We start from the raw sequence: 18,921 nt of genomic DNA, 5'->3' as shown, positions 1-18,921 counted from the left end.
ACACACACACACACACAGTGTTCTGGGTGTTGAATGCACACAGTGATGAAATATTGAGCAGAGTGGGGAGTTTGAGAGATGGTGAAAAGGGTGTATGTGTGAGAGAGAGGGAGGGACGACGGCTAAAAGACATAATCTCCGCATGTGTGTGTTTGGTTCAGCGCTCTGTGTACATTTGTCTCGACATGGACTGAACCTCACCTGATGCTGTATGTAGGAATGTACTCTCTCCAGCATCCCCTCACAGGTGTATTCATAAGGCAGATATGGCTCAACCTGAAAATTACACAAAAACACAGTCCTCACCCCATTATTTATTTCCACATTATTTTGCACCCATTAAAGTACTTTTTTTTTTAGCTGTTATTTTATTGTTCGCACTAATTGCAATAAATTGTCTCTTCTCCTTGTTAATTTCAGCAGATGAATGTTTCCATTGTCAGATTTCTGCGAGGCCTAGTCATAGTGTGTCACTGCTTGGAAACTCATTAGGTTTTATTTGCATACCAATAGATCATCCCATGCGGTGATGTGCCGGTTTTATAACTAAAGCAAACTTTTGATGGGCCTAATTAGAGATGAGCTAGAAACCCTATATACACTGCTCAAAAAATAAAGAAATAAGGCAATGCTTAATCACCACAGTATAACATCAATGATTGTTCTCTAGTTTTGCTTGTGTCCTTGTCACTACTGGTAGCATGAGGTGGTACCTGCAGCCCATTCAGTTTGCACAGGTAATCCAGCTCCTCCAGGATGGCACATCCATACATGCCCTCACAAGAAGTCTCCTAGCAGTCTCAAGAGCATGGAGGGGATATCAGGAGACGGGCCGTTACATGAGAAGCGCTGGACAGAGCCGTATGAAGGCATCAATCCAGCAGCAGGACCGGAATCTGCTCCTTTGTGCAACGAGGAATAGGAGGAGCACTGTCAGAGTTCTACAAAACGAACACTAGTGGGCTACTGGTGTCCATGTGTCGTACTAGCCAATGGTACTCTGACTGCTGTTAGGTACTGGAATGAAACCCTTAGAGCCATTGTTAGACCTTACACTGGTGCAGTGGGCCCCAGGTTCCTCCTGGTGCAGGACAATATCCGGCCTCGTGGACAGAATGTGTGTAGGCAGTTCCTGGATGACGAAGGCAGTGATGCCATTGACTAGCCCTCATGTTCCACAGACCTAAAGCAAAGTGAGGACCTCTGGGACGTTATGTATCGGTGCATCCAACGCAACCAAGTAGCGCCACAGACTGTCCAGGAGCTCACTGAGGCCCTGCTCTAGGTCTGGGAGGAGATCCCTGGGACACCTCCACTGTCTCATCAGGAGCATGCCCATATGTTGTCGGGAGTGCAAAAAGACACATGGGGGCAACAATCCAGCTGTCAATCAGTTGTTTGTTTCCATTGAGTGCTAATGTCATTTTGTTCTCAATGAATTACACAATGTACAGTAAAGATTTGAACTTTTAACTATTTCCTTCATCGAGATCTGACTTAAGTGTTCCCTTATTTTTTTCAGTAGTGTGTATATATATTCTTTTGTGTTTCTTGCTAATACAAATATGTCCAATACATAAACTGTCTGACACAAAACTAGATGAAGTGAAAATGGCTGCTGCTAGGATGAAAACAAATTCAATTAGCTGATTAAAAAAACTGCTTTATTTTGTTGATATCGTAATTGGAAATCAGCCACACATTCACTATAAAAATGTCAATTTAAGCTTCATGAATGACTTAAAAGAAGTTGCTACAAAAGTGTAACAGATGGGAAGTCTTTCTCCATGTTTAAAGGCTCACGCCAGAGTGGTTTGTCTTAAGACCTGCCTTTGCAAATGATTCACAGTGCACTAAATTACATTTCTAATCTGAAATCAAAGCAGTCTATTGTTCAACCATGTGAGAAATCAGACTCTGCCTATTTCAAGTGGAAAACCACCAAGAAGCAAGTATACAGGAACGATGCAATTTAAAAAGTTATGCACCCTGCAAATCTGATCAAAGCCTTATGCTAATATACTTTGTAAGCTGGAGCAGAAAGTAAACACAGGGACAGACACACAAGCTCCCTGCAACAACAATATACTGTACATAACAGAGTTCCTCCTTTTCTTTCTGTACTTTCAGCTGTACTGAACCAGGCAAGCATGTTCTCATTTATGGGAGCGGCAATGCAGGGTAAGAATATTATTTTATTGTTTGTACAAAGTATAAGTCACAAAAATGTACCAAAAATATTGTACTTGTAAATATTGTACCCCAAAACATTTGAACTACCAAACTTTTTCACATTTGAAAAAAACCTTACCTTCTATTAAAGAGGTGGTATTATGCCCATTTTCAGGTTCAAAATCTTATTTAGGGGTTGTACCAGAACAGGTTTACATGGTTTAACTTTCAAAAACCACCGTATTTTTCTCATACTGCATATTGCTGCAGCTCCTGTGTGTTGTACGCTCCGCTCTTGAGCTACAGAGTGATGCATCTTACTTGTACAAAACCTTTGTTGGGAGTTGCACATGCACAGTCCCCAGGTAAGGACTACTAGCCAATCAGAAGCAGAGAAGGGCGGGTCGTAAGAAACAAGGTAGCGTCAGAGCCCTTTAAAGCAAGTATATCCAGCTGCAGCCTGCAGACCGTGACGGAAGTTGAACTTCCAAATATGGTTTTTCCCAGAAGACACTGCGCACAAAACATGATGACGTTCATCTCGGCTACGTACATGATGGATCCTAATGCAAACCGTTTTATTCTTTAGAAGCCAACAACAGAACTTTAAATGCTGTTTTGAGAAGTTTTTAGGCGAGAAATCAACTGTGTAGATTTCGAAGATCGGCAGTTTTACGAAAATTGACAGCGAATGGAAAATGTGTTCAAACGTTTTCGGAGTTGAGAAGCTCCGCAAGTGCCGACCATGGTGCTAACGGGTGTTATATAGCTGCAGTAACGTTACCGGAGGCTGCACAGCAACACAATGGAGGTTAACCCTGTGTGCGCCGCTGTAGGGTAAACCGGTCGACATGCATATAATCAATAACTTTAGGCACATACCCTTGTTGGGGTAAGAGGAATATACTTAGGGGGGCCGTCAGGAATGGTTAGCTCCCCCAGGCCCAGTCACACAGACCACTGCAGCCAACACAGCAGACGTGTCCAGCACCAGCTGAACGAAACTGTTAATGTTCGTACCGCTGTTATTCTGTCATTAAATTCTCAGTAATGTTGTAAAGTTTTAACCTACATCGAGACACATCTGGCTCGTGATGTAACATTACATAATATTCTTGGTTTGTTAAACTTAAAATCACTTTGGAAGAAATAAATATACAACAGTGGTATGAATTGAATCATTGCCATATTATCATTAGGCTATTATAAATAAGTATTTGCAAGAATTATGGCATAAATATACTATATTAATAATATATAAGTATAATATAGTAAATATTAACACACAACGTACACTGATTACTACGTTGACACTTGACACCTTTTTTTTTACGGCTCTTTTTTTTATTTAACAACTATGCGTGGGCCGAGCGGTCGAGATAAACGTCATCACGTTTTGTGCAGGGTGGCTTCTGGGACAACTCATATATGGAAGTTCAACTTCCGTCACGTTTGTCTGGTTTTTATATACAGTCTATAGTTTGTCTGCGGGCTGCAGCTGGACCCTGGAGTCGCGTCATCTTCGTTCACTCCAATGGACCAGTTTTTCACAGCAATGGCGGATCATGGAGCGTCTGAATAGTTCCCGGAAGTTAGCATCAAATGCTAGCAGCGCAGCGGAGCTGCAATAGAAAATGCTATCTGGGATGCACGTTTGAAAGGTAAGACGTGTAAAAAACGAGATTATATATTATTAGCACAACTGAATTAAGTTAACATGTGCATTAAAAGATGTTAGTGGACTTCCCCCACTAAATTAGAAGATTTAGGGACATTAACGGTTAACAAATTAACATAATGGCAATGGAGAAAGTTAGCAGCACACAATATAAACAGGGGCAGCTTATTAATTTATTTTAAAATATGTATTTTTGGAGGGTGGTATTTAATTTTATTTAAATATATTAGTGGTGCATGTATGAATAAAAGATTTCAAAACATTATTTATTTATTTTTGGGGGGGTTATCCCTAACACTAAAAGTAGTATACTAGCATTATAAAAACAATCTTCATTAATTATATTAGAGCAGTAGACTCTGCGAGATGGAGGAGCAGTGATGCTAAAGAGTACAGAGTGGAACGTGATTGTAAATGCCTATTATATATAATATACCATTTATAAGAAATCATACTTAAAATGTTATATCATTTTCTTTCCCTTCTCTCTGTGTCTGCATCCTGTCTTGGCTTATGAGCTTATTTTCCACACAACAATTCAGGTCTATTTACCCACATTAATACATCATAGTGGCTGAATGCACCGTATTGGTGAACACTCAATTCTTACCGGATATGTTTACTCCAATTACATAATTACTTTCTACAAATTCTTATCATATCATCATCAGAGTTCCTGTGTGTGAGAAGTGTTTGAAAAAATAAAAACATTCACTGACTAACAAACTATCTAGTAACTGATGCCAACATCAGCAGCAAAAGCTGTTAATGAAGTTCCAAAATTTAACAATCCATAACTTTCTCAATCAAACCTGTAGCTGTTCACAAGAAAGGTTGAACTGAGAGCAACTGGACTTCTTCTGAAACATCCTGATGCTCTCGATTCAGCTTTTCTTGGATAAACATGACCTGGATGAATCTTTACAGATATGTAGGTTTGTCTAACCCTTTCTCTTGTTCTCCCTCTCTCAGCACAAGAATCCACTGAACCCCCAGTGGAGCCTGAAGATGATCTGCATTGATGTTTTTAATAAACCAAACATAAAGCCAGTGATGTGTTCTTTCTTTGTGGAAAAAGTACCTCACATATTTTTTGTTGTTAGCCTCTTTAGTGATTGTAAGGTTGCTCCTGTTGACCTGAATCCACCATTTTTTCCTCCTCTCTATGTCAGCTGGGAAACCAAACATTCGTACTCCTTTTTCTGACCGACTGCAGCAGCATCTCCACACAGCACAATAAACCGTGCTGTAGACTATTGTAAGACAGTTCACAGACACAAACCACTTAACATGCTGTTTTCTGAGTTTACTGGAGATTTATTAAATTAATACATGACAATCATTGATAGTCACCTGTCTGTTCTATCTGAAGTCCATAAAGATTACATTAGTCATTAAGATCAATTAACCCTGGTACCATGGGATTACTAAAAGGAATGTTAGAAAGGTAAATCTGATCTGAATTTTAAACGTGTTTTAAAGAGGAACACCCGTTCCAATGTAAGGTTGGCCAAAAAATGTCCACAAGGTAGGTGATTGTAGCTGTTATTGTCAAAAATATATCCTCCTTTTTAAAAAAATAGTAATGTAACTACATACACGTGTCACTGTGCTGTGCAAATACTGTAAATCAACGCATTTATTGTAGAAATGACCAGAAATCGCTTAAAATTGCCTTTTTGACGTTTCTCTCGCTCATTTTGAATTGCCCGCCCAGGACTTCCAGGAACTATCTGCGGTCTCCATGAACCACGTGACCTTGTAGCATTTTGGACCCCCACTGACGTGACTCTCTTTAAAGGGCTCTGGGTAGTGTGATCCAAATCAAAGCCCCTTCAGACTGCGACCGTAACCTAGCAGATGGTATAAGTTACTCACAAGTCCACAAGCACACAACATCATTGTTCCACATCTTACCATAAACCACTACAAAAATCACCATATTTCAACTCAATTAATATAACAATAACAATTGGCAAATTTGAACGTTTGCTCAGTAGCTTTCACATCAGATGTAACATTAGCATTATAGTTATAACTTTAGCTGTGTTAGCCAACGTCTACAACAACTCTGCACTTGTCTGTGAAGACAACAGTCTGTGAAGTTACATTGCCGTGTTTATTTTAAATATGATTCACAACCAATAAAGCATACTTACAGGTTGTGATTGTGAATTTCCAGGCCCAAACAGAGTTGCATCGTCTTTTAGGACTAAACATTGAACTGTTGCCGGTGTTCTGACGATCTATGCTGCCTTGCTGAAAAATACAACATTTCTACAATGGAAAACCAAACAAAGGCGAGTCGAGCCAAAGAGCCTCCGCTCAGACTAGCTTGGTTTGAGGGCGTGCCTGACCCCCGCTAGCCGCTTGGCAAGCTTTATGACACGCTTCATTGTGACGTCACAAGTAAAGGAAGTGAAGGGCTGGACTACAAATGAGCTGTTTTCAAGCGGTTCAGAGCAGAGCTTTCTGTGGGAGATGGGAACTCCTTTTGGGCTGGACTTTGGGCTTTTTCATTTTGCAAACCTGTTACATGCACAAAAAAGATATATAACTCAATAAAGGATGACAAAACCAAGGATAACAAAGAAAGAAAGAAAGAAAGAAAAAGGGATAGAATGAAAGAAAAAAAGAGATAAAGAAAGGATGTAGCCAGAGATTGCTATGTCCTGCATGACTGAACATGAGCCTTTGCCACACACACACACACACACCGTAATGTGCAGGCAAGGCCATGTGTACTGATATGACCAATGTGTACAATTTCAGTGTCTCTTCAATTGTGGTTATGAGTTTGTGTTTGGATAAATGTAAGGAAAATAATATTATCTGACTGTGTGTGTGTGTGTGTGTGTGTGTGTGTGTGTGTGTGTGTGTGTGTGTTTGCTGGGGCATTGTGCCTCCAGTGAAGCTCTCTCTCAATGGTATGACAGTGCAGACGGAAACAGAGCAGTCAGCCAGTGCTGCTGAACTGTAGCTTGTCTGACAACACAGACAAGACGCAGAGATGAGAGCAGACACACACGTGCGATCGCACACACATCACTACAGATATCAGCTTCCCACTAATCTCCATGCACACTACTTCTAATCTGCAAAAAGGCACAAACTGTAACAGAATGTTTAAAGAATCGTGCAGACAGCTGTTTTCCTGCTGCACATGATCCCTGTGCCCTAAATACAGTTGAGATTAATGCTTTGTTGGAGTATTACTGTGGCTTGATTTTTTTTAATGCAATACAGTATGGAATTAGCTAGATGGCTGAAATGGAAAGAAATAACAAAGCCATATTATGACACATATGATGACATTTGACAAAAGTATCATTTGCAATTAGCATGATTTACTTAACTAAAACAACAATATCTACTGGACAGCCAAGCTGACGCAAATCTCCTATTTTGTGTTTAAAATGACAAAAGGAAAATTTCTTCTGCAATATCCACATGTGGCTTTACTACACAGTTAAAGCCATGTGCAGGTTAGTCACTGTCAATTTCATACACTTGATGCGCTTAGAAAGTTAACTGTTTTAAATATTACTGAGTTTGAGATATAAAACGTTTATGCTGTGGTTATTTTAGAGTTTTCCCATTTCCTTTCCCCAAAGATTGAATCTCCCCCGGATGACACCTTAATTAACCTCTCTCCCACTCTTGGCAGTTCCTAGCATCCTCATATTCTCTATCGGCCCACATTTCAGGCGTGGAAAAGTTCTGCAATATAAGATTGCTACCTACATACTGGCAAAGGCACTCTGGAAAAACTCCACTTTGGATAAAGCTACTGTGCTGTTGTATGAAAGTTTAAAAACCTTTATCAAGCTCACAGCGACAATAAAGGGCCCAGAACTTTACCGTAATTTCATCACAACTAAATGATGGCAAAGGCAAGCAAAAAATGCAAACACTAGAAAACAGAACAAGGATATCTGTACCGCTAATCTCACTGAGAAAAGAATAGAGTGATTTATTATCACTACTCTGGTTGCATAAAACATTTTATTCTTTTATGTTACTATTTAACTTTTTATTGTGTGCCAAACAGATATGATTCACATCAGGGGATTGGTAGGGTTGCCAGATGAGCAGATTCTGTTTTTTAATGTTACGTTGTACGTAACACTGGATACAGTGGAATATTAAAACATTTTTGCTTTTACATTACATTTTTTGTCGTGTAAACACTAGAAAACCCCTCAAAGATCACAGCTATCCTCCAGTATTCACATTAAAATAAACAAGGATCCATGCAAAACATCTTGTCCTGAGGAATTTGACTGGAGGAGAAGCTGAATGGATAGAAAAGGCTTTTCTATTTCAATTTAACATTACTGCCTGATAGCGTAGCTGCAACCGAGATATTAAGCATTGTTACACAATGTACAAATCTTGTTTTCTATCTGTGTGTGTAACAGTGCACAGTGTGTAATACTACCTTAGTCCTCATGATTTCCCTGATCGCAGAGTCAAACTCCTGGGAGTTGTTGTAGTCCACGGTCATGACGTGAGGTCTACCAATGTACTGCTCTGCATACGGGTGTTGGGAGGACACCTGCAGAAAACACATGCGGGGCATACAGAAGAGCTTTATCTGTCTAGATGAAATTTCTTAAACAGCTTTAAAGACTTTTTTCGTCATTTCTACTTTATTAGATAGTCACAGTAGAGAGAGACAGGAAACGCAGGTGAGAGACAGAGAGGGGATGACATGCAGCAAAGGACCCAGACACCATTTGAACCTGGGCCACTGCGATAAGGACTCAGCTTTGAAAAACGGTCTGAGGAGCTACCAGGACACACTTGAACAGCCATAAAGGGTTAATTTTGGGAGTTAGATCATTTTGCTTATTCTTAACTGTTGCTTGCAAGGATGAAGTTGCTGTCATAAATTACAATGTGTTTTTATTTGGGGTTTTTGATTGTATCAATGTTTTACATTATGAAAAATAAAAATATTTTATGATTACACCTGGACAATTTCTTATATTTAGGTTTGTTACTCTCAGGTTTATAAAGAGCATACTGGGCCAGAAGAATGTATTGCAAACATTTCTCCAACGGTTGTGTGGACAATCATTAGTAGCAGCATAGATGGTTCTAGGAACACCATGTTCCAGCCTCCTATCACTAACATGTGCTGTGTGCGCCTACAGATTGTGCCAGTTCTTTTAAAGGATCTCCTGATGGATAAAGTTTCTTGGCAATGTGGCTGGTGCTGAAAACCACACTGGCCAAAATATTCTCATCAGTGAGCGGTGGTGGGAAGTAATGAACATGATGAGCTTACCTCTCTAGAAGTGGGCTTGCCTCTGAAAAACTCGTGATTCAGTGAGCTGTGAGGTGGGCGGAACTTGGGCTGCAGGAAGATGCAGCCATTAGCTATTGCTTCCAGAGGGGCTGGGCCTTCGTAGGGGAAACCAAAGCCAATGAAGAGCTAAAAAAACAATCAGGGATGTTATTTTGTAAATATGGTAATTGACTTCAACATGTTTTAGATCAGTTCTTGTAATGTGTTGTGTGTGTGCCAAAGTCAGTTTCTGGATGAGGAGAAGTAGGTAGTGTAATTGAAGCTGACACCAGCAGTGAGAATTCAGTAGATAAATTTGCAATGTATGCAGGTAATATTTTCTTCAGTGTCTTGCCTTGGCCTTGCGCAGCAGTTGCTGCAGCTCATGCTGGGGCAGCAGGCCATGGTTCTTCACAAAGGCTGGGACCTCCGGGGGTCTCTGGGTCTCATAGTATACTGTGCCATGGACCTCCATGTACTTGTGGAGAATCTGCAGGAAACCTTCTTTACCCTGCTGGGAGAGGAGATGGGTTGGTGCGATTGAGGGCGTAGGACTGAAGAGAGGTGTACAAAAAAGGATTTCATCAGAATAGAACAGCATAGAGAAGAATACGATAAAAGAATTTGGGGTACAGTGTGCTCTGTTTGTTTTGGCTCTGATCTTTGTCTGAGCTGTCTGCCGTCTGCATGCGTAGCTGTCAGCCTTTGGTGTCAGTATGTTTGTACAGTACAGTTGCACGTTAATCTCAAAATCTAAATCTAAGACTACGCCCACGGTGGATACATCTCTAAAAGAACACCTTGTTAGATCAGTGTCATTATTAATGAATACACACAGAAGGATTCACAAATGTATGTTGGGATGAATATATAAATTTGCTGTCCCCTCAAAATAACACATCACACAGCCATTAATGTCCAATGCGCTGGCAACAAAAGTGAGTACACCCCTAAGTGAAAATGTCCAAATTGGGCCCAAAGTCACAATATTTTCCAGCACTGCCTTAACCCTCTGAGTTCACCAGAGCTTCATAGGTTGCCAGTGGAGTCCTCTTCCACCCCTCCATGACAACATCACAGAGCTGGTGGATGTTAGAGACCTTGCGCTCCTCTACCTTCTGTTTGAGGATGCCCCACAGATGCTCAATAAGGTTTAGGTCTGGAGACATGCTTGGCCAGTCCATCACCTTTACCCTCAGCTTCTTTAGCAAGGCGGTGGTCGTCTTGGAGGTGTGTTTGGGGTCGTCATCTCCGAAGGGAGGGGATCATGCTCTGCTTCAGTTTGTCACAGTACATGTTGGCATTCATGGTTCCCTCAATGAACTGTAACTCACCAGTGCCGGCAGCTCTCATGCAGCCCCAGGCCATGACATTCCCACCACCATGCATGACTGTTGGCAAGACACACTTGTCTTTGTACTACTCACCTGGTTGCTGCCACACACGCTCGACACCATCTGAACCAAATAAGTTTATCTTGGTCTCATCAGACCACAGGACATGGTTCTGGTAATCCATGTCCTTCGTCTGCTTGTCTTCAGCAAACTGTTTGCGGGCTTTCTTGTGCATCATCTTTAGAAGAGGCTTCCCTCTGGGACAACAGCCATGCAGACCAATTTGATGCTGTGGGCGGCGTATGGTCTGAGCAGTGACAGGCTGACCCCCCCACCCCTTCAACCTCTGCAGCAATGCAGCACTCATCCATCTATTTCCCAAAGACAACCTCTGGATATGACACTGAGCATGTGCTCTGAAATTCGTTTGGTCGACTGTTCTATCTGTTCTATGAGTGGAACCTGTCCTGTTGAACCGCTGTATGGTCTTGGCCACCGTGCTGCAGTTCAGTTTCAGGGTCATGGCAATTTTCTTATAGCCTAGGACATCGTTATGTAGAGCGACAATTCTTTTTTTCAGATCCTCAGAGTTCTTTGCCATGAGGTGCCATGTTGAACTTCCAGTGACCAGTATGAGGGAGTGTGAGAAAAGTGAGAAAAGTGTAATTTCTTCAGTGTTGTCACATGAAAATATATAATCAAATATTTACAAAAATGTGAGGGGTGTACTTTTGTGCGGTATTTTTCAATGCACACAAAAAATATTTATTGTTGTAAATACATGTAAAACAAATTTTCATCAAAAACATATTTGAATGTTGTTACATTTATATAGAAACTGTAGAACAGTTCAGCCACTCACGCATAATCACGATGCTTGTGATTCCAGATTGAATAGATTAAGCCGAGCAGGAAGTCAGACACAGGAATGGCATAGAGCATTTGGTTCATTTTCAAAATAAAACACCCTGATTCCTAATTGTATATGAACAGTAAACACAACTGAAGAAACCATTTAACTATGTAGGTACTATAACTACCTACTTAACCATGGCAGAAGCACAAAAATCAAAGAAAAATAACCAAATCAACAAAATACGTGCAAGTCAACAAAATTGGGCAGGCAAAAAGCTCCGCTTCTAAAATGCTACCAAACTGCATCGCAGATACGACATTATAGAGCTGTGCCCGGTGAAAGCAAGGTGTATGTGTTTTTTTTAATGTATTTATAAGTTCTTTTGCAATGTACTGTAAGAGATCATTGATTAACATTTACCCTGAGATGCAGATTCTTATATTGAAAGTATGATATAATTTCTTCATGAAATCAAAAGGTTATTTATTAAAATAGAAAAAATTAATAGAAAAACAAAATGGCATTGAACTCAGTGCAGCTTTCAGCAGATTGGTATGTACTTTATTTAATGATTGTAGCGGGTGAGATGTGCAATAAAGTATTGCCTGCTCTTACTTATATTTGTGTATTCATCCCACTTTCAAAGTCAAGCTACTACCATCAGTTAACAACTAAAACTGAATCATGCGAATGGAGTGTAACCCTGAGCCATAGTATTGACTGGCCCTCTGGTGTTCAGCAGCTTACTGCATCCTTGTTCTGTGGTGTGGCCCCCCCACAGCCATAATTGGAAGCTGTAGCGATCGATAGCTTCCTCTGTGAGGATTTTCCCAGCCAATTAGGAGATTAGCTCAAGCGCTAAGTGTAGCAGACAACATAAATTAGCAGAAGGAGAAACACTGGCGTGAAAGAAAGCAGATTTCAGAACCTGCACTTGCAGCTATCTCTCTCTCTCTCTCTCTCTCTCTCTGTATATCCAAGCTAACTCTCAACCTGCATTTAAAAACAGGACTTCTGTTTTTTTAACCTCTGACCTCATTTCTTGTAATGTAGATTTAGGAAAATAGTTTGCAGGACAATAACATGTACAATGACAAAAAGAAAGCATATTTGCTTACTGTCAAGCTTTCTATTCTTGCATGTCACATATGTTGTTTACAAAGAAAGGGGTGGCAGATTGACAACAAAATATCCTTCTTCATTTTGGAAACAATGAATCCTTGATTTTAGACAGAGGTAGACAAAAGCAGGCTTCTCATTTTCAGCTGGCGAATGACAAAATTATGAAATAAAAGCTATAAATAAGGTGGGAGCCACTTGAGAAGACTAACCATCATCACTAGTGCTGCATTGGTCACATTTTCCAAGTTATGTTCTCAAAAGTTTCACTTATAAGAAACTAAAACATTGTGGTAAAACACAAAACATCCTTTAAAAGAGTGGCTGTCCCACCATTCATTGTGCCTTCTGACAAGTAAAAGAATAAAAAGATAATTACTGTTACTTAAAACTAAAGCTCAGAGTTAGTTGTGCCTGTTTTGCATATGCATGAGATGAACATAACAGGAATACTTGGTGAAAGTAACATGCTCTTACCTGAAGCTAATGAGCATCCAGTCGGACATGCCGCAATATAATAAAAGAAAGAAAGAAAGAAAGAAAGGAGAGAGGGAGAAAGGAAAATAAAATCAGATAAAAATGTAGATGTACAACAATACAATACAATGGGGTAAAAAGGAGACACATTTTTTAATTACACATTTCTGTACATTTTCACCAGGCTTTTGCAGATTATGGTATTGTACTTTTATAACCCCCATCTCCGTTCTGTGTCTCTTCCACAAGCCACAACTATAATGAAATCTAGGGAATTGTACAGACAAAGTAATGGCAGCAAACAACATCTTTACAATCACCTTAACAATGGAGGCACAACTGTGCCCGTCTGCAGTACGCAGAGGAACAAGCAGACAGCTTTTGAGAGGGAAATTGCCTGTAAATTAAAGCTGTACAATTGTGTACATAGAGACACATGAAGCCGAGCTGTAATGGTGCAAACAGCGGGGTGTGCAAAATGCTGTCATTGGATTTTTCTGTTAACACTGCAGTCTATTGGGGGTATTGTGTGTGTGTGTGTGTGTGTGTGTGTGTGTGTGTGTGTGTGTCAACATTGAAAGAAACTGCTGTATGAACAATTCACATTTTAACCTGAAGTCACCTACTTTTTGAATTTAACAGAGCAACTTGCAGTGGAACTGTTTCCATGCATGTGTGTGTATGTGTCAGTGAGATCTTTTTTATGTATATGTATGCAGGTGTTCAACATGTGCATCCATGCATTGTCTGCATTTGCATACGTGTATGGGCACATGATTAAATCATTTTGTGCATGTGTGTGTGCCTTTGTATTTCCTTTGGAAATTGGTTTATTTTGCATGGATACACTGAACAATGATTTGTTTACGTGTACCTTCCACATGCTGGCCTCTTTCCCGTACACTACAGCCATGTTGTTGACTTTGTTCTGCTGGATACTGCTCTTCTCCGTTTCGTTAAGCTCTTCCGAAACGAAGCCCATAAATGAGTTGTCCGGTGTGTGAGCTGAACGTGTGTGTGAGTGGTAAGGTAAGGCAGGATGGTAGTAAGGAGAGAGACAGCAACACACAGAGAGAACAAGAGAGGTGGAGAAAGAAAGATTTATTGTGAGTGAGAGACACAGAGGAAAAACGGAAAAAGAACACATCCTTGTTTGCTTCAGTTCTGAGTCAGAGTGATTACTGTCTCCCTAAGTATAGTGATTGTCATAAAACCAGCTGCTGAGGATTCTTGCAGTACCAAGGTGCACTCAAATTGTTTCCCAACTACTGACTAAAAATCAGCTATATTCATGTTCGTACAACTATTAACTCAGTTACGCAGTGTACATCTCATTTATTCAATAAATATTATGGCTCCTGCTGCTCTCTGACAAGTGTGAAGCAGTTAATGATGTATGGTATATGGCAGATAATGGTTGAGTCAGTCATAATAGCTTAGGACAGCGTGGAACGTGGGTGTCTGCAGCAGGCCACATATTGATATTATGATGATCCTGCTGTTGAACGCCAACTATAGCTAAAAGGACACGACGCTGTTGAGAACTGAATATGAGAGGAGAAGAAGAGTTAAGTAGTCAAGTGTTTCAGTCAGGAGCAGTGAGGACACAGACAACAACAGCAACTTGAACAACAGCAGATCAGACATATTGTGTAGCGTGAAACAGAAAAGGAAAAAGCAAAGCAAAGAAATAAAGAACAGATACAGCTTGAAGGGACGCTAGGAGCTGTGGTGGTGCTGAAAATAGCTGCATTAGACACATTACTCCAAATTAATGTGAGCAAGCAGCCATACCTGTCAAAGAAAGTGAAAACACTGAATTGGAGTCATTTCATCATTTTTACAATAGCTGTCAAAACTGATGAAAGATCTGTGTGTGTGTCTGCGTGTGTGAGTGAGACAGGTTATAAAGTATATATAGTTATAAAATACAAACGCTTCAACTGTGTTAAAAGATATGAGGACATGAAAGTTTAAATGCTTTTTATAATGTGATGTGTAAATCAATACCATCAATTCTGTGAAACAATCATTAGTATACTGACAGTATTATCGTGTATTACAGAAGATTAAAATCAAGATTATTAAATTAGGGAAATGGTTTTCGTTCTTACGGAACATGGTCATGTACTGCCTGGCGTTGAGGTTCCAGTAGCCCCAGTTGGTCCGGTAGCCATGCAGCGTTGCATACTCTTCATGATTGTATGCTGGCTCCGTCCCAAACGTGTCAATCACTCGTATATGACATCTGTAAAGAGAAAGCATAATCACTTTAAAACAAAAATGTTCCTAATGTCTCCTATGTACAAAGATTGTCAGGAACCCTTTGTTTTCAACCCCCTAGTTTATAAGCAGTATACAAACACTTAAAAACTATAATGTGAAGTGTTTATTTTACATTTATGACACTTTTGTCCAAAGTAACTTACAATTGCTATATACCGTAAAACTTAATAGCCAAGGCTTTTATTTGCTAAAATGACAGAATTGACCCTACCAATATTTGGGACAGGCGTCCATAAGGGACAGGCCTTTAATTCCTTTCGCACAAAACTGAAATAAGCTACTATGAAACACTTCATTTATTTCAAACAGAATATTACACATATAAAAATGATCAAATAATATCAAATACACGTCATGGATATGATCTAGCTTGACAGACGGCTAATGCTCTTTTAATTTGTAGGCAGCAACGTAACAAAAACAACAACAAGGTGCAGGATGAGAGAAGACAGACAGCGTTAGCAGACAGAGAGCGATGGACTTCACATGACAGGATTCACAACTTGGGATAATTTGAATGAAAATCGGATTCTTCTGATCGGTGGACCCTTACAGACAAAAGGAATATAAATAATCAAGGAACAGACACGTGGACTTAACGAGTGCTTCAAACATAACGTGAGTCTGCACTTTTTTTTCCCTTTTCATCTCATGTACCATGCAGGTTACACCAGTAAATCTATAGAAATTAGACTTTGGGGCTTGTTGTTTACGTTGAATGAATTGAATGATTGAATTGTGGAGAATCGAACTGATCTAACGAAATGTAGCATGTCCATATTGACATAGGCTGTTGATCATACAATTAAACATTAATATTTGTTTTAACCATCTAAGCAGCTTAGAAGCAGCTAAAGCAGGCAACCCGGCGCGGTTTAAGAGGTTTTATACATCCAATGAACTTCTATAAAAACCAGACCAGGTGTTTAATCAAGACCTGCATTTATTTGTCAAAATGTGTTCCCACACCAGGGCAGTAAATGGGGTAGGCGGCTATTTGGGACTCGGCTATTAATTGAAGTTTTATGGTATGTCAGATACATACACTGAACAAATTTTTAACATGAACCCGGGTCTCCCACACCAAAGGCATGTGTCTTATCCACTGCACCTAATAATGGCCTGTCATCATGACTTTTGAACACATATACATACCGTATGTATTAAGACTTAATGCTTTATAACACAACACACTTTAATCATATGTCATTACAGCGATATATGGTGTTCAAGGATGTAATTCAGCATACACCAGTGGATGGATGTTATAGATGCTATAATAAGGAATTATAATTGTTGACAAAAACATTACTACACATTCAAAATTTACATCATAAAGTGTTGTAAAATGTTGGTTAAAATTTGGTTGGTTGGTTAAAGTGTTACCAAAATATCAACAACAATTCTTGAATCTGCATCACAACATTATGGTTTCTTTTCTGAGCTTGGTGACAAATCAGAGGGTCATCCCAGCTACTGACTACATTACATGTTACGTTTACACAGATCGTGAGCACAACTTGAATCCAAGGCACATCACAAACTGTTTTGCATTTTCAAGTCAGCACATCTGGCCCTGTGTGGTATCCAGAAGTTTTACCTGCAAGCTGTCAAGTACTGTGTGGGAGGTTTGACATCAAAATGAAAGGAATCAAAACAACCAAACAAATCACTTTGACGTTGGAGATGCAACAGAGCAAGTCCGAAGTTCCAGGTGAATGCTTGCTTAGTAGCGCAGCATTGAAGCTCTGAGGCTGTGCATCAGTGCACATTAGGAAACACACATGCACGTGCTCTCTAACACACACATAGTGTACATACACATACAGAAAGCTTAGAATGCTCTTGTCTGCACCAGTGAGTGTGTTCAGTCTGGCCAGTCTGTGAGCTCAGGGGGATTAACAAGAGCTAAAGGTGGCGGAGTCTACTTCCTCAGCTCTGAGACTCTTTCCCGGCAGATAACTATGTGTGTGTGTGTGTGTGTGTGTGTGTGAGAGTGTGAGTGTGAAAGAGTGAAAAAGAAAGAGTCAGATAGCCCAATGACATTCTTCATTAATTAAGTCACTTAACCATTTGCTGGCACACCACTGGCCCTGTGGCTGTACACAGGCATCTATTGTCACATGCTAACATTCTCATGTACATTCTCATGTGTTTACATATCTTGATGTTCGCTGCATTACCCTTTCACTGTAGCCTGTTACCACCAACCTTATTAGTCTTGTATTTGAGTAAGTTATTTATAATATTAGCTGGAATTATTGTTCAGAAACTGCAATAACAGGCCACGAAGTTGTTACCTTCAAATGAATATGTAAATTAAATTGATTACAGATACGTAGGCACAGCAATAGTGACTGTACATGTGAGAGTCTTAAAGGACTTGCAGAAATGATTATTAGAAATGGACTTGACAAGTCCTCTTACTACATTAGCATTGTGTTTGGACTGTTCCTTCATTATTAGGTACTTCACCGGCATTCTGAACAGAGTTGGCACGTCTGGCACAAGTCTGGACAATGTCATACATTTAATAATGTAAGTGAAAATGTGAAACAGAACTCTAAAATGGTAACACTGCAATATTTTAAACTTTTAAGGATATCCGCGTTGTCTGCCTATGCACAGATTAAATTGATACAGCTAAAATTTAATAGTAGAAGTAATATTGCTTGAAAGGCTTTAAAATAATTGCCTACAGGTGCCATCAGCTGTCTCTGTCACGTCACCCTTGTGTTTGAAGTCATAGTGGTCCCTTAAGAGTCTTCTGACTGACTCCTTACTGAAATACATGTCTTTCTTACTGTTGGACATTGGTGCAAATGTTGAGTTGCACTTTGATTCTTATAAGCTGAAAGATATTTTAAAAAAAACATATTAGTACATTCCAGTATTATAGCTGCACTAGAAATATCTGGTTGAGATGTCATGTTTTCTACATTTGAGGCACGTATCCACTTGAATGAGCAAGGTAATTTTAACAGTGCTGAAGTGTTGAACTGTGAACTTGTTTTTTTTTGGTAGGACTCCTTTACTAATGTTTTGCCAGTCTTGTGTATCATCCAAACAAGATCAAAATTGCTGGCTCTCTAACCTTCAATTTGATTTCCTAGAGCAGCATTTAGCTTTGCATTCAGGCATCTGCCACACTTGTTTATTGTTTGCTTATATATTTTCAGAAGCTTTAATGCAGAAAACTGACACCCCCATCTTGTTTGACACTTCTCAAATATTTCTGCCAATGACTGGATTGATATATATCAGAAAGGAAAAGCAGGCTTATCAGCAAGAGAGTCAAAAACATGCACTTATCTGGGCAGCCTTGTTTTGAAGCACTAAAGATGAGAATCTGTGGAAAAGGCTGTGTCTATTTGTAAGGGTCACAGAAAGATGACTTGAATGAATTATTAATAACAAATGTTAGTTTCACTTGTCTCTGCCCTGTCTCCCTTCCTCCCTCTTGCCAACCTGAGCTATCACATATCGCCAGCTCTGAAACAGTGAAAATGTATCTGCCCACAGATAAGAGGTCCCGAAGGGAGGGAAAAAAGGAGTGGAAGAAGAGGGGATAAGTGGAGGAGTAGCTGAGCTGAATATCTATCGGCAGATCAGAGTATGGGGCTAATCTGGGTTAAACGGCTGCTCTGCAAGGCTCAACAGTCCTCTGGGGTGAGGGGGAATATGGCAGGTGCTGTGTTGTCACCCA

At 39.9% G+C, this 18,921-nt stretch overlaps 1 protein-coding gene and 1 long non-coding RNA gene across 2 annotated transcripts in view; one reads left to right on the top strand and one right to left on the bottom strand.

The window, feature by feature from the left end:
- Positions 1 to 18,921, bottom strand: part of LOC123969708 (alpha-1,6-mannosylglycoprotein 6-beta-N-acetylglucosaminyltransferase B-like) — a 153,887-nt gene that overhangs the window by 2,720 nt on the left and 132,246 nt on the right. Inside the window, exons 10-16 of the mRNA XM_046047335.1 lie at positions 15,044 to 15,177; positions 13,804 to 13,934; positions 12,930 to 12,935; positions 9,499 to 9,654; positions 9,144 to 9,290; positions 8,292 to 8,408; positions 202 to 276 (exon numbers count right to left, since the gene is read on the bottom strand). Coding sequence (XP_045903291.1) covers positions 202 to 276; positions 8,292 to 8,408; positions 9,144 to 9,290; positions 9,499 to 9,654; positions 12,930 to 12,935; positions 13,804 to 13,934; positions 15,044 to 15,177 — 766 coding nt within the window. The remainder of the gene's footprint in view (positions 1 to 201; positions 277 to 8,291; positions 8,409 to 9,143; positions 9,291 to 9,498; positions 9,655 to 12,929; positions 12,936 to 13,803; positions 13,935 to 15,043; positions 15,178 to 18,921) is intronic.
- On the top strand, positions 3,511 to 4,900 carry LOC123970304. Its single transcript, XR_006824924.1, has 2 exons — positions 3,511 to 3,833; positions 4,823 to 4,900. It is a non-coding gene; the product is annotated as an uncharacterized LOC123970304 (long non-coding RNA).

Source organism: Micropterus dolomieu, linkage group LG04, assembly GCF_021292245.1.
Source record: "Micropterus dolomieu isolate WLL.071019.BEF.003 ecotype Adirondacks linkage group LG04, ASM2129224v1, whole genome shotgun sequence".
Lineage (NCBI taxonomy): Eukaryota > Metazoa > Chordata > Actinopteri > Centrarchiformes > Centrarchidae > Micropterus > Micropterus dolomieu.
Note: the sequence above shows the minus strand (reverse complement) of the source record. Positions and strands in the feature narration are given on the sequence as shown.